This window comes from Hippoglossus hippoglossus, chromosome 13 (assembly GCF_009819705.1).
Source record: "Hippoglossus hippoglossus isolate fHipHip1 chromosome 13, fHipHip1.pri, whole genome shotgun sequence".
Taxonomy (NCBI): Eukaryota; Metazoa; Chordata; class Actinopteri; order Pleuronectiformes; family Pleuronectidae; genus Hippoglossus; species Hippoglossus hippoglossus.
The window spans coordinates 6,688,476-6,704,548 of NC_047163.1; the positions used below are offsets into that span (position 1 = coordinate 6,688,476).

At 45.0% G+C, this 16,073-nt stretch overlaps 1 protein-coding gene across 9 annotated transcripts in view; it reads left to right on the forward strand.

The window, feature by feature from the left end:
• robo2 (roundabout, axon guidance receptor, homolog 2 (Drosophila)) overlaps positions 1-16,073 on the forward strand; it is a 258,887-nt gene that overhangs the window by 222,397 nt on the left and 20,417 nt on the right. For 6 of the 9 annotated variants that reach the window (XM_034605259.1, XM_034605262.1, XM_034605253.1 and 3 more), the window contains 10 exons: positions 876-957; positions 1,090-1,255; positions 1,355-1,521; positions 2,733-2,854; positions 4,647-4,878; positions 7,680-7,804; positions 7,903-8,074; positions 9,117-9,305; positions 10,241-10,267; positions 13,011-13,053. In XM_034605259.1, the coding sequence (XP_034461150.1) occupies positions 876-957; positions 1,090-1,255; positions 1,355-1,521; positions 2,733-2,854; positions 4,647-4,878; positions 7,680-7,804; positions 7,903-8,074; positions 9,117-9,305; positions 10,241-10,267; positions 13,011-13,053 (1,325 nt within the window). The remainder of the gene's footprint in view (positions 1-875; positions 958-1,089; positions 1,256-1,354; positions 1,522-2,732; positions 2,855-4,646; positions 4,879-7,679; positions 7,805-7,902; positions 8,075-9,116; positions 9,306-10,240; positions 10,268-13,010; positions 13,054-16,073) is intronic. The other 3 variants (XM_034605255.1, XM_034605256.1, XM_034605261.1) reach the window with 1 other exon arrangement.

A 16,073-nucleotide genomic window follows, 5' to 3' on the forward strand; every position in this document is an offset into this window, starting at 1 on the left:
GTCAATAGCGTGTATGTATCTTAATTTAAGATGTTTGTGTGATCTTCCAACACTAATGTATGCAACGTTTATAGGTTTAAGTGCAACTTTGATGAACAAGAGGTATCACAATACCTCAAAGATGAATTGGCAGCATTGATTTTTTTGTTAATTGTTTGACAGAGTCACTTAATGGCACGACAGCTACAGAAGGGCTCAGCTGGGCAGGGTGGGACGGACTCCAGCTGTAGCATAGAAACATAAATGCACTTAGAGAGATATACACATGTGTGTATACACGTACACACTTGGACCAGATTAGATTTAAAAGGCTCACATCTTCTTTTCCGCACTCTGAGGCCTCGGTGGAATATCTATTATGCTTGATAAAGCTGCCGACCACTGACATGTTATTTAATAAATGGAAGCAAGGCACAGGGACAAAAAACCAACAAACAACCAAAGTTCCCTAAGAGGGATGGAGAGTCAAGCCAGCTGTCATCGGTCCAGGGGGTTCCAGCAGCCCACCCTAAATTAATTAGCCTGGCTTTGTTGTGGTCGGCAGGACAGTGGAGAAACAAGGAGGGGGAGTGGAAAAGTGATGGAAGGGTGGTGAGTGGAAAATGGAATTCATTAGGAAATTAGTGTCAGCACTTTGAGGCACTCACATATGACACACAATTTGGCCGGCACAAGGCGAGCTCGTGAAGTCGCCCCATCACTTTAAGCGTTTCTGCAGAAGATCCCATATATGCAGTCATTGATCCTGCTCTCAGAGTGTGTGAAATGAAATTGTCCTATCACTGCAAAGTGTCATTAGATGAATCATTACGTTTTTTTGTGTGTGTGTATATGTTGCTTTTTATTCATATATGTATGTGTATTCTGTGCATCAGCTCTCCGACTCTGGGATTTACACGTGTGTGGCCACCAGCTCCAGCGGTGAAACATCATGGAGTGCTTTCCTGGAAGTCAAAGGTACAAGACGGCTTCATGATTCCATGTATTTAAATACAGAACAAATAGATTTTTTTTTTACAACTCGTCACCTGGTACTTTTTATTAAAGAAAGTGGGTTATTTATCTGTCTCCTCCTCTCCGTCCATTCAGAATCCGGTGGAGTGATTGTCGTGAAGAACCATGATGAGAATGAGCTTCCAGGTCCACCATCTAAACCCCAGGTCACTGACGTCACCAAGAACAGTGTGTCCTTGTCCTGGCAGCCTGGGCTGACTGGGGCTTCACCCGTCTCCTCCTATGTCATTGAAGCATTCAGGTTTGCTCACTTTAATTAGTAAATGCACTACAATGTACCACCTGAATGCCTTTGGAAAATAGTGTGGAATAACCCCCCTCCTCTTCTGTTTGATTGCAGTCAATCAGTGAGCAACAGCTGGCAAACGGTAGCAGATCACATCAAAACCACCCAGTTCACTGTCAAAGGTCTCCGTCCCAACACCATCTACCTGTTCATGGTCCGAGCCGTCAACAGCCAGGGCCTCAGTGATCCCAGCCCCATGTCGGATCCTGTCAGAACACAAGGTAGCTTACATTGGCATGAATATGGAAAGTAGTAATGATGAACTGTGGTGATTGTCGTGTTTATGGAACACATGTATAGTTGTTTCAGGACCTGTAGTAATCACTTTGACTGTTGGTATGTGGCTCTCTTTTTCCTGAGTGTAATTTCTGTTTCCACTGATGGGGTAAGGTCATTGTGCACCTCTTCAAAGTGTGATACTTATCAGCCCCTCTCAGCAATTTGCTGTGAATAGCTCCACTGAATCACCGGACAATTTTGCAGAGGTCAAATTCTCCATCTGAGGCCAGCTCATTAAGGCTACACTTTAGCAATTATGTAAAATAACCATGTCTACTTCTGCAAGGCCTAACTGAGTTAGTGCTATCCCTGCTATGTTAATGATCATAACAGGGAAATATGACTGCCTGCAAACCCAAAGACGATTTGATTACTGCACCGGACAGACCACAGTCTCCAGATTACACTGATATGATAAGTCCCCCTGCAAAAGATATAATATAATAAAAAAAGCAACCCGTGGCCAAGCTCTGTCAAATACAAGCCAAGGGTGTGTTTAAAAAAAAAAAGGAAAGTGGAGTCAGTGTGAATTGCTGAATATCTCTCTCATGCTGCGGTGAAGGTTTTGAGTTGATATATAGACGTGTTTATTGGCGATGGCGTGCATTGATGACAAATTGATTTTTCACTTCTTTCTAACTGTGTTTGGCCTGTCTCACCCAGTTAGTGGGGCCTGTGATTCATGACAGTGTTGGGTTGTTTCAATGGAGCTTTTTTTGGAAATATAACTTCCTCTTGTGAATTTTTTTTTTGTTGCTTTCCTTCAGTAAATAACTCAAAATGTGGTTTCCTTCAGCTGCACTCAGTATCTCATGCGCTGGAGTATTTTATTGCTTGTAACAGGGAACAAATGCATGTGCGAAATGGGAAATGAGCTGGAAAATAGTGTTTTATTTTCCATTTTTCCATTCAAAATGTGTGGGAGTCTCGATTTCAGAGTTTGTTCATTGATATAGTTGTTTACAGAAAAGTCACACATCTAAGAAACTTCATGGACCCTGGTCCGTTTTCTTTTTCTCCAAACCAGACAAGTTCCTTAATACAAAATGTAATGAGGTTATTTTAATGCAGATGAAGTTGCTCCTTTTCAAATGAGGAACTGAGTGAACCATTTATTTTCTTTTGTGTGCATTTCTGTCTCGCTTTCTCACAGACATAAGTCCTCCAGCTCAGGGTGTCGACCACAGGCACGTGCAGAAAGAACTTGGCGAAGTCATAGTTCGGTTGCACAACCCGGTCGTTCTGAGTCCCACAACCATTCAGGTCACATGGACGGTAAGTGCAAGTTGTCATTTTGTGAATATAACTCTATTCAACTGATGCTACACCAAGAACATCATTCCTCTGTTCAAGCTCGAGTCTTCCCACTGGAAGAACTTACAATAGATACATGAAATCATTCGCTTTCTCTGGGTTTCTTGTCTCTGCTCTACTTTTCTTTGATTTTTCCAAACTGAGTCATAAAGTCAAGGTAGTTGATGTTAACATCAGAATTCCTCTTTAAAAAACCAAGAATCTTCTCCTTGAGGCAACATTCTAGTCAGGTTGTTCCCCGAAGCTTTGAAATATTGTAATTGGCGACTTAAAAGTAAACCGAACATCAAATGGTTGAAAATAGTTTCTTTGAACCACAGGGAACATTAAAAGAAATGTCAGAGACATCTGGTTGTTCATCAATCTTCCATGTGTCTTCATCTGCTTCCCTCTTAAATCAAAGACTTGCACAGATAAATTAGCTTGAAATTGTAATTCAACTGTATTTTGTGGAAGTGTTTTTTTTTTCCCGCCTTGAAGCGACGCATTAATCTTCTTTTCAAAAACAATACAAACACACATCTGCTGTTCCACCATACATCCACACATATACACAAGAATCAGCAATGTCTCAAAATTTGACAGGTTTATTAAATGTGAAAAATGAACAGCTACAGCCTCGTCTAATTTTTTTTATTTAATTGTATGGTAATGAGGATAAAAAGGCTATTTATATTCCTCAAAGCTCAGGCATTCATACAAACTACGTGCTTGTTTGTTCGGATAAATCACTCAGATGCAGGTGTTTACAGTACACAGCCCTCACTTAGTGGCACGGGGAGCCGGATTCCATTTTCAAATGAACCACATTAGCACTTTTCCTGGAGACATGTTTATTGACCCCTGTAATAAGTCTCCCCCCTGGACTTGGTGACAAATTTAATGCTGAAGCATTTCTTTATGATTGTAATGTACAATCAACACGAAACATGGCTACATAATCAATCAGGGGCCCTTTCTGCAAACAGAGGGGCCACTCTCAGAGAGCTTTTATATTCCCAAATCATTCCATTAATAAAAGTCCCGCACTAAGCAGGGAATCCATTTTGCTGATTTACTCAGGCTACACTTGCGGAAAAAAAACAGCTGCTTAATATCCCACTTGAAAGCCCTGCTCACTTTTTCTACTGTTAACAAGCCATTACAATGAGTTGTGCACCCACTCCTCTTCTGCATAAATTCAAATTTTCTGTCTAGCTAAATGGCCCAAGTTTTAAGGGAGGGGTCCTCTGCGGATTGCAGGGGGGCTATCACACTTCCAGTCCCTCCATCTTTTCTATGGGACAGATCTTTTGTTATCACCTCTGCTGCGTATTCCCCTCATGTCCCCGGGGTGTCTGTATTTGCTGCTGCATGACATTCGCGTACTCACAGCCCTTATTAGATGTGGTGAAGCCTGATTTCCAGTGTCACCAGTTAGTGTTTATATTACACGTGAGACATGAATATGTCCTTTAAGGCGGAATTACAGAAAGTCTTTGTAATGGAGGAGGGAACCCTTGCTTTGGGGTAGGAGCTGTGTGTACGAGGTAGTGGCAGGGTGTTAATTGAGCTAAATGTGTCATAGCTGGTGATAAAAGGCCCATTAAACCAGTAACGGCCTCTTAAGAGTCGTGAATGTGATCCAGTGAGCAAAATATCCTATTGTTTAATCTAGTGGCGGTCCCAGGTAATGTCAACCAATCTCCTCCAATCAGCTCTTTTCTTTTTGCAATGGAATACAGACCTAATGTTTTACCGTTCACTTTCTCAGGTGGATCGTCAGTCCCAGTTTATCCAGGGTTACAGAGTTCTGTACAGGCAAACATCAGGACTGCCTTCGCCAGGACCCTGGCAGACCCAGGATGTGAAGGTCCCTTCTGAGCGCAGCGTCATCCTCTCCGCACTCAAAAAAGGAATCGTGTACGAGATCAAGGTTCGGCCTTATTTCAACGAGTTTCAAGGCATGGACAGTGAATCCAGGACGGCACGGACGACTGAAGAAGGTACGAAGAGAGAGAACTTGCTGAGCAGTCAAACTGTGGTGTGTCTGCACAAATACAGGGTGGGGGGGTAATGACCCAACAGGTTGCTTTAATGTGTCTCATGATATCCCATTAGATTCTGAGAACTGAGGGCGGATGGTATATGTGAGGATGCATGTGTGTGGATGTTCCTGCTTGTCTGTCTGACCTTCCTGCTGTGCTTTTTTCTAATGATTGGTGGTGTTAGCCAACCTTCCTCTAATCCATCACCCAGCAGCCGCGGGCTGAGCTGTGATTGGACACAACACACACTTCCTCTCGCGAAGATGATCTGTCGCCCCAAAGCTTGATTCATACAGACTCTGACAAGGCCACAGAACAGTGTGGGCACAAAAAACGCTCACACAAACTGGTCAGTATTTGAATGAATTATCTCTGTCAAAGCGGAAATGCAGCCATTGGCATTGCACCATTACCTTTCCTCAACCTTCAAGTCTAATGAAATTAAATCTGGGATTTGATCTGAAGTAAAGACGCACTGTCCCACTACTGCACAAACACAGGCTCCTTGTGCTGGAGACAAAGCCCCTCTTGCCACAACGTATCCAGGCGTGCGTGTACAAGAGACAGTTCACATCCTGTCGGGGTGACAGACCCATTTATTTTCCACTTCTCAAAGAGACCCTATCTCCTGTGGCCAGCCAGTGTACCCGCTACTGTAGTGCAACTGCCATCACATTACAACTGTCCCCAACACACACGCCCACACTAAGACATGTATACAGTAAACCCATACATACCGACACACCTCCTCTCCCCGAGGCCTCCAGAACCTGCACGTCACAGCTATTACCAATGCTGATAACACTCTGCGCTCATGCTCTATCTGCATCCCAGTCCCCCAGAGAGCTCGGCCACTTTCTATTTCTGTCACAGGCCTGCTGCTGCACCCGGTCAGCTGAGATAGCTGATACAGCGTCAGCAGCGAGGCTTTTGGCTCCTCGGAGACCTTGGGACTACTGAGAAGGGAAGTTAGACGGATAAGAGGAGAAGTCTAGTTCAGAGGGTGATTAAAACTTGTTCGATACCTAACGCAATTAGAGAATCCCCAGAACGGGTCCAGGCGGATTCTCAGGGCTCAAATGCTGTGTCCGTCCAAGGCGTCTCTCTCATTCTTTTTCACCCAATGTCTCACTTCCCCTCTGGACAGTCCTGTCGTGACTGATGCTTTAGATGAACTCTGTCTTCCCTCGGATTCCGACTGAATGATTGTCTAAGAATTTACTTTAGATTCCCATCAAATATGCAAGATGATGCGTATTTACGTCAAAGAAAAATCACATTTTTCACATATTGTAATTTCTAGTGGACTAATCCATAATGATGGAAGGTCCACATCTTTCCTCCCACACTACCCACTGTTTTACATTAGCTGTTGGCTTCTCTGTCTGGTTATGGTATGAAGTTATTCCTTCCTTCATGCAGCATAGCACTGTGTGTGCATGAGAGACAGGGGGTCACATTCCTGCCTGCCATACATCACACCACTAATGGCTCTATTAGCACAGCCTCTGAGGACGCTAATGAAAAATGTGTATTGTTTAGTGCAAATATGCACGATAATAAGCTGCTAAATCATTCATAGCATTAACTTTGAACGACATTGTCGCTGATGGCTGCCACGCACCATTCCACCACTTTGTCACCTGGATGTAATTCAGCGGTGGAGAGCCCTGAGCACGACGGTTGATCAGATGCTCCCTTGGTAGATTGTTTCTAATCTGGCCAAGGTGCTGGGTTCATCATTGGACCCATTCGTCTTCCGCCGTGCCAGGGCTCTCTGGCTCTCTGGGGGACTGTGTGGCCAATCGCACTGAGGGATGAGCACAGATTTACAGGGTGACACGTGCCATTTTGGATGGAGGCGAGGTGAGGGAGAGGCAGCTCAGGAGTAATTGACCTGTCAGTATTCTGCTGTGGTGCCGCTCCCCTGCCAGCCACTGCGGAAATGAGAAAACATTATTTTTAAAACGTTATTTCCAGTTGGGCCAACTGTTATTTATTTTTTCCTCCGTCACCCCTTGTGGGGTCAGAAGATTGTTGCCATCAGAATAACAACAGAGTGAGGTTTATGAAAGCTTGGACTTGTCTTGTTTCTATACGCTCTCCGTTTGTCTGTGGATAGAACTGATTCATTTAGATGAGCCCCGCTGTGAAGCGTCTGTCTTATCCTTACCTACTGGCTTTAGTTTCCTCTGGCTGATCGATGGAATCTGTCAATATGTTTACTGAGACCATGTTTCCTTCCCCTAAAATGTTTTTTTTCCATATTCCCCTCTTGTCTGTGCTTCATCCTATAAGCCCGTTGACCTACGTGCTACCATGGCTCGGTTAATACTGGAGTCTTAGCCTTTCTGAGAGCTCTTGCCTGACTGTGCCAGGATGTCATTCCACAAATCAATACCAGTATTCTTTGTGCAGCTCCACCACCCCAGAGCAGAGGGTGAGATATTAAATCATAGTGAAACGTTAAGGATCGGCTGCAGCCATGTCAGACCTGCCCTGGTCCTCATGCAAATCCCTCTTTTAATGAGACGTCTTGACAGCCTTCAGGCACCTGGGCCATCCCCAAAGAATAACATTCCTTGGAAAAGTGTGTGTGCGCTTGTGCGTGTGTCTGATTGTATGTCTGTGCATATTTCTGAGCTCTAACATATTCAGATGTAAAATACTACTGTGCATCCCAATTAAATACTCCCTGCCTGAACTGTAAAATAGTACATTTGATGGTTGACCTGGTTATCTTGTGTTTCCACTTTTAGCTCCCAGTGCTCCTCCTCAGCAGGTAACAGTCCTGACCGTGGGAAACCAGAACAGCACTTCCATTAGCATCTCCTGGGACCCCCCTCCATCAGACCACCAGAACGGCCTCATACAAGAGTACAAGGTTTGTCCCCCTAGCAAGTCAGCGTGGACTTTTTCATTTCAATCACACAGAGCCAAATGGAATCAACTGCAAATCTGTTTTCTCCCTCTCCGCTCTAGATCTGGTGTTTGGGCAACGAGACACGTTTCCATGTAAATAAGACCGTGGATGCAGCCATTCGCTCTGTGGTGGTGGGTGGGCTGCAGGTGGGAGTGGTGTACCGAGTGGAAGTGGCTGCCAGCACAAGCGCGGGGGTTGGAGTGAAGAGCGAACCTCAGTCTATCATCATCGGTAAGACTGATTGTTATAAAGCATTCAAAACTTTTTAACTTCCGATCTGTTTTTCCCCATGATGCCATCAGTGTGCACATAAAACAACACTGTATTCCAGTGTGACAGGAGGAGTTCAACAGTAGAGAAGACGGTCTTAATATTTTCATCTAACACCAGGAATTACCAAATTGATATTATTCTTATAATACCACTATTTTGAAATGTGGCGTGACCACGTGTGATTTATGTGGAGCCGGGGCAGATTGTGCCTGATTTGACCCATAACTGATGGCTTGGCCTGCAGCATGTTCTTATTTCCCCAGTGTCACTCACATAATCCATCTCCCAGAGCAGAGCCCCAAGTCTGCAGTTAGAATATGTTGTGTGTTTGCGATTGGGTAGTGTTCATGTGGTCACACAGTAATACGATAAAGAGCTTTTGTGCATCTTTACACGCGTGCACATTTAATATTTAGGTTTTTTTGTCACGAGTGTGTTTTTGTTCCTGTTATGAGGGAACATTTGTTTGTGCTCTGTGTCTCACCGGGCTCCAAGACATAGTGTCAAGCAGACAAGTCAGGGTGAGCTTGCGATTGGAGATCAATACAGACCAGGATCCTCTCTTCTCATTTCACATGGTGTGTTTTACCGGCAATAGAGTGAATTAGTGGCTGAGCTAAGCAAACAACCTGCTCATCTGGGGGTTTGTTATAAGCTTTTAGGCTTTGTCTTTTTCAGTCTGCACATTATATTTCACTGCACATCCTGTAGATCCTGTCCTGCTCCCTTTGTCAATATCTCTTGCTGAAATTCATCAGACCTACTTCCTTTGAGCTTAATCTAGCCCTAACCCTGCCTTGATGCATCTGTAGGTGTTATTTTCCACGGAGTGAAAAAGTGCAACACTCTCAGGGCCTTTCGGCATTATACGGGCAGCTGTCTTAACTTTCACCTTGGAGCAGCAGCTCATGCACAGCAGCATTGTTATTTCCTGTTTCCCTCCAGTAGCTATCCGCCCAGCATCACATTAACGCCTCCTGTTTTTCCCCTGTGCCCTCAGGTAAGGAGTTTCGGGACGTGATTATACACGGAAACCGGAACAACAGCATCACGGAGCAGATCACTGATGTGGTGAAGCAGCCTGCTTTTATCGCGGGTATCGGCGGGGCCTGCTGGGTCATCCTCATGGGCTTCAGCATCTGGCTGTACTGGAGGAGAAAGAAGAGGAAGGGCCTGAGCAACTACGCAGGTCAGACTGATCATAGTCACCTATGCAAATTGCCGCCGACATTCTGCTCTCCTGCCTCAGCAAACAATGGGAAATTGGTCCACCACTCAACAAATAATTATGTTTTTCTCTATCAAAGCATGAATATTTTACCACCACATTAACATCTCGCAGTCTTAATCAGCGCAGATATAATGGAATAATGTAGAAGCTGCTAGCGGTGAGGTTGAGATGGCTGTGGTGTGTGAAAGCTCAACAGGGAGACATATGTCAGCGTGAATCATATCCACAGGGCTACACTTCTTGACAAATCCACCCACGGTGTTGGTTAATAGCCCAGGGTGGTCGAGCTGAGTGGGCAGACTGGACTCTCTGCTGGTCACTGAAGCCGGAGGTCGTCCAGCTCTCCTCCCACACACTGACCCTGACATCTTACTTGAGCGACCCCCCCCCCCCCCCCCAGTCAATACTAGCAACCACCAAGTCCACATGCACTGCCAAGGGTTCAAGATTTAATTAGAGAACAGAAAATGGTAATGAGCTGACGCATTTATGTTGTGTGTGTATGTGTCTGTGCAGCATAATATTCTAACATTAGTTCTTCTCTTATTAACAAGCAGAACTTCCATAGAAGCACACATTTATGTCTCTATTTGTTTTACTAACAATGAAAGAGTATGTCCAGAGTTTGCTTGGTTAATTTGTTTTTTTCATTTCTGTTTGTTACATGTGTGTTTTCTTTGGTTTGTGCCACCGTCTCTACACCTCTTTAGCCTCTGAGCTGGCTGCTTTCCTGCCTGACGCTCTGCACACGGGGTGACAATGTGGTCTTCCACTGTCTGACCCCCCCGGGGCCTCTCGACTTGGCCCCGGCCCCGGTGTGCAGACAACCCCTAAAGCTCTGCTTATCTCTGCAGGCTTTTAACGCACAACTTCTCTGTCTTCTTGTTTTGCAGTTCAGTCCTTCACCTTCACCCCTGCAGGTACTGTTCATTTGTCCCGTCTCCTCACCCCAGATCCATCTTCCGCCCGCTTATAGTATATGTGCTTGGATTGTCAGACTGATGGTCATGGCTAATGCAAAAAAATCCAAACCATATACTAATGAAGGATTTTTAAACCCGGCAGAGAAACAAATTTCAAAGTCAAATGAATCCACATTTGTTATTGGCCATGACCAGGGCCCCGCAAACTTCAATTCTTATCCCCGCCCAACTTTCCGCCTGATTTACATGTTGTGTTGTATTTGTGTGTATGTTTGCTTATGAATGAAGTGTCATCTTGTCTAGTGCATCTTCCTTTTTTTCCCCTCTAGAATCATCGAATCATTGTCCATCTAACAGATCTATTTCTGTAGGTGTCATTTAGGCAGCTCGGTGGTCGATTTGATTGTTTCCCCTCTGTTTACTTGTGATCTTGTGACAAAGGAATGTCACCTACTACTGAACGTAATGGCAAAGAACAGCCACTCTGAACGATGTCCTGTCACCAGCTGTTCTAAGCTTAATGAAGTAGCACCTGCAATGCACAAATCATTCTATCTGTGGATAGAGTGGATCAAGTCAATAGCTCCCGATCAAAGATAATGTGTTTTCAAGTGCATTGAGTTTAACAAAATACAAGACATTGAGGATTAAATTCAAATGATTCCTTTGTTCTGTATAATATCAGTGGAGCTGCAGTACACAGGGTCAGGGGTCAGCACATTCTTCCTTCTGTTCCCTGGACTTTCTAACCATCACTTACTAATGACATGTTTGTTGAAGTTTGTGTTATGTAGTCCCCATGGAAATGATTCTAGCCTTTCCAACACTATAACAACAGATATTTGAACATTAAAATGTGAGATAAACTTCATGTTAACTCACTAAAGTATAAGAGATAAAACAGTTGTCAAGGAGATATTTAGAACCTGAGCCACAGCACGGCTGAGGAGTCGCTCAGTGCTGCTCTTCTCTATATTGACAATTAGTTGATATATCGAGAGTGTCCTGTTTCAGCCTCCTGTCAGTGCAGGAGAGGTAAATCACGACACTGTTGTGGCGCGCAGCCAGCAGGAAAGAGATTTGATGGAATTTTTATACGCTGATTATGTCCACCCCCCCTTAATGCTTATTAAAGGGGATTAATCTGTATTCATACTGGAGAAAGTGCTTATCTGGAAGACAGAGGCGAGAAGCACAGCTGTGCCGCCATGTCACTCTGGCTAACATAAAAGTATTCCACAGCAGCCTAGAAATGTGCCTGAGCGCAGATAGGGACTTCAGAGGCCTCCCCGCTGCCGAGTCTCCCCTCGCCGCCACCTCCTTCTCCTGTCAGTCCTCTCTGAGGCGACGGAGAATTCTCCAACGCAAGTTTGTTGGTGGTGGAACAAAGACGAATGGCTTTAGCGATGACTAAATAAAGAAACCCAAGTCTGCCTCAAGCTGTCAAAGCTGCGTTGTATTCACACAAACTTGCAATGTTTGTTTTATCTGAGTAAAACTATTGTTAGCAGTAAGCATTTTAATTCCGGTTGCTTGTATGCAGTTGCTTAAATCTGAATGCAGTAAATAAACCCCTAAACTGTTTTGACATGCTTGTTAGACAAATTTTGAATTGTGTTTTCCTTGCTTAGAACTCGGAGGAAATTGGATTAAATAAGCCTAGGTTGTGTTGATGATGCATTAAAATGTCCTGTTAGCAGCCTCTGTAATCTATTGTGGGAGTTTCCTCTCCCTGTCATCCGCATTACAGCGTCACCCACAGAAAAGCCCCCTCTCTCTCGCCCGTGCCCGGGCTTGTTGTGGAATCAACCTGAATGAAACAGAAAAGGGAGGAGGAATGCCGCCTCCTCTCTTTAATCTCCATCTGTGGAGCACATGAGCCAAATTACTAACAGCTCTCCGTCTCTCTCTTGAGTAACCCCCCCCCCCCCCCCCCCCCCCCCAACCCTCTCTTTCCCTCTCATCAGTATGAGGTGGTTTCCAAAACTCTTGCTGCTCCTCCGTGTTCCCTGTGATCCATTGAAGTTCTTAACACGCTCAGAACTCTCGGTGCTGCTTTGTCATCGTGTTTGTTGAACGGAGATAAAATGGATCTTTCAAATGCCGTCGCTCACTTTGAGCCACGGAGTTTCGCAAACCGCCGTCAAAGAGCGGCCCTTGTTATCAGTACATCACTGTAATGGAGCAGGTCACGTGCATGGATTCTGGGGAGCCCCTGCAAGCTGGAGCATCAGCAACTCAGCCATCGCACTTCCAGATAGAAAATCCAACGTGATTAATGAGCCCTCTGCCTTTTCTAATCATTTTTTGGCTGAGAATTTAATCTCAAATCTGATAATAACTCAGCAGCAAAACAAGAAAGATGAAATGAGTTTTCCCTCTCATCAGGCATCTTGTCCTTGAGGAACACATGACGTCTCCACTTAATGCAAAGCAATATGCAGTCCTCATCTTTGCACTTTCTTTTTTTTAATTTTCATGAAAGGCATTGGATGCAGAGGGACAACCGCAGCCCTTAGTGAAAGCATTATCTCTCCAGCTGTGTTAGAAAAGTGAACAGATGAATACATAGCTGCTGAAACACATGGGAAACAGGACAATACTGAAAGTGCCATGTGTCTTACTTATGGAAATAAATCCTGCTTGTTTATTGTGAATACTAGAAAACTTAATATCTGGTGTTGTCTTTTTTTCCCCCCTCCGTCTTCTCCCTCTTTCTTTCTTTCCGTTCTGTCATCAGTGACCTTCCAGAGAGTCGATGGCGGCCTGATGAGCAATGGAAGGTGAGTGTCCATCCAGAAACAAAAACCACAACACCAAACCAGACCATCAATATTTGAGCAAAAACAAATCTTCCCATCATTACCATCTTTACATGCCTTTACGCACTTCCTCCACAGTCATGCATCACGTCCACCGCGAGCTGCTCTCGATCCTAATGCTGATAAACGACTGATAGATTGATAGATAACCGATACCTGTTTGTGTGCCGACCACGCAAACCGGCGTGCAAATCTACGTTTCTACCACATCTCCATCCATGCATCGACGGATGAACTCGTAAATCTCCTCCACAGAATTAACAGAAACAATTTAAGCAGAGAGTGTTTTTATTTTGTCATTTATCTTCGGCTGCCGGCTACAGGCAGCCCAGGAGCCCTCTGGAGTGATAAATTTGCCTGTCACCTTGCGTGGGCGGCTGGGATCTGAGCACATGTAATAATGTAAAAATAATTACCCAGGGGAGAGGTGCGTGTGCAGGTACCCCACTTGCACCCCAGTATAGCCTGCTCCATCTCAGTGTGTGTTAGTGAAAGAGAGAGAGGGGCACATCTCAATGACACCAGTTACTGAGCCTTTGTGGGTATTCAAGAGACTCCCTTGAGAATCTTGTGCTTCCGCCTATCTACTGCTCATCACACCTGACTAGGTAAAACCTGCTGGACTCGAACCCTCGACGAGACACCGCCGACTAAATCTGACCCCGTGTGTCTCTGGGCTTCTGGGAATGTGTGCGCTCTGCAGTCTGGCTGCGGCATTTCTGTATTCATGCTTTTTATTTTTAACCCCCCTTTTACCTTTACGTGCATATGACTGGATGCCACAATGGACAATTTTTGCCTGTATTGTTCTGCGAGCTGCCAGCAAGCTCTCAATGAATTAGCCACGCCACTCGTCGTTGCCTTTTTCTCATCTACGTTCTGCTGCAGTGTTTTTTTCCTTCAATTTTCCACATAAGTGCTTCTGATTCTTAGTCCAGCGAATAGGATTTGAAATGTCTGTATTTGCGCTGCTCTGTATTTGTCATATCTTTAGTCAGCAGCAGCGACTGCCACAATTTTTCACACCCCCGGAATAGGATGCAGTCTGGAGCACTTATTCCAACGCGAGCGTCTGATCCGTTAGTCACTCTAGTGCCATCGAATCCCAGATGTTGCAACTTCCCCATCTGCCCTGAGAGTGAAAATATGTAGCACAGTATCAGAGGCAAAATGTGTTCATTTGTTACATGAAATGTTCATTGCATTAATTAGACAATAGCAAATGAAGCTGCATCTGTTTCCAGTTTCTCATTGGCTCTTGCCAAATTGCCCTGACTGAACAATTACACTTAATCGATCACAAAATAAATGATTCATGGAAGATGAATAGGCTGCAGATCGGTAGGTCTGGACCATTTGATTTTGGCTGCTCAATTGAAATTGATAAAAGCCGATATGGGCTCATTCGTTATCCCCCTGCCAATAGGGAGATGGTAATTAGGAGGTAGTAATAACTTCCTATCTCGGCCCTGATCAATATTTTAGCAAAGCACATTCGCTCCTATAGGCAGAGTGAACAGGTTTCACTGACACTGTTGCTATGGAGATTTCTTTTACAATCCGGGCTCCGAATGCTAAATGACAGCACGTTGCCTGAGAGTTCATCTAGAAAACTAATCCAGGTTTCTCATTGCTTTTAGTGTTAGCTAATGTCTAGACTTTTAATCCAAGTTCCATTCACTAGTCCGCGGGACCATAAACACCTGATTTATGAAGTTGCTTTGGAATTAATGCCTCTCACTTGGCTTATTTATGGGAAGCTCAGTGTCAGGGTCTGAGGCTGTATTTATGGTTTCCTACCCATCACAAGGAACTGAAACGTCTAAGAGGAAGCGCTCCAAATCAAATTTTATCTGCCAAGGTTGCTATCCATCCAAGCTAGGTGTCTACTTTTCATTAGACATACGACCCAGTGTCCACCTCCCGCCCGTTCCCCCATTCCAGCACCATCTCACACACACACACACACACACACACACACATAACAAATATCCCCAGAAGGAATCAGTCTTATTCTAATTATCCCTGAGCAGGAATTCTGCTGTGTGATGAATGCAAGGACGATGCAGCCATTTCCACTGTCAGCTCCTTGTCTTTCAAATGGTCTTTCTGTAGTGGGGCTGGGGGGAGGACTTGCTGGAGCACACAGGGGCAAGTGAGAGCGGCGATAAGACAAGGTCATGGTCTTTTATTTTAGACCGTGTACGTTTGTGGTGCAGCCTTGCTGGAGTCTGCAAGAGAGACGGTGTCCTCTCTTTTTGATCTGCTTTTGGTCCGACAGATGCTGAGCGCACAGGAGTGGTGCAGGAGGGATAAAAAGAGGAGATGGAGGTGTATGTTGGGGGGGGTGATAAAGGGAAAAAAGGGTTAGGGAAAGATGGTATGGCGAGAGAGAGGGAGAGAGAGATAGAGAGAATGATGGCAGTTTGGAAACATTGCAGCCAGAAACAGAGGGAGAAGGATGGGGAGAGATGTATTACCCTATAAAAGTGCATGTGTCTGATGCACAGCCATCAATTTGAATGACTTGTCTCCCCCGAGGGCCTGTTTTGGCATTCAGGAACCACAGCGAGGGTTCTTAGCTTGCCAGGGCTGCAGTTCATTTGGACTCCCCCCGCTGTAGAAGCTCTTCTCATTTCGAACCTGTGGCTGAGGGAGAAACTGACTACAGCGCGCCCATTACCTGCCCTTGTCCTCGGGGCTTGACTCTGTCCCAGTCCCTCGGAGCCAACACATCACCCCAGTGGAGCTGAGACGAAAAGCCCCATCAGGCAGCCAGACTGCTAACTACTGTGTTACACAGTCTTTCAGAATGCACCAGTCTGTCTGTAGTCTGCTACATACAGCACTGCCGGGCACTGACAGCGGGGTGTGCTGTGTTTCTGAGAAGGCGGTGCCATCCGCTTCATTGCACGTGCTGCTTGTCTGACCGTTGCAGGGTTTAATTTATCTGAGAAAATGTCTGTGGGTCTTTTGTCTGT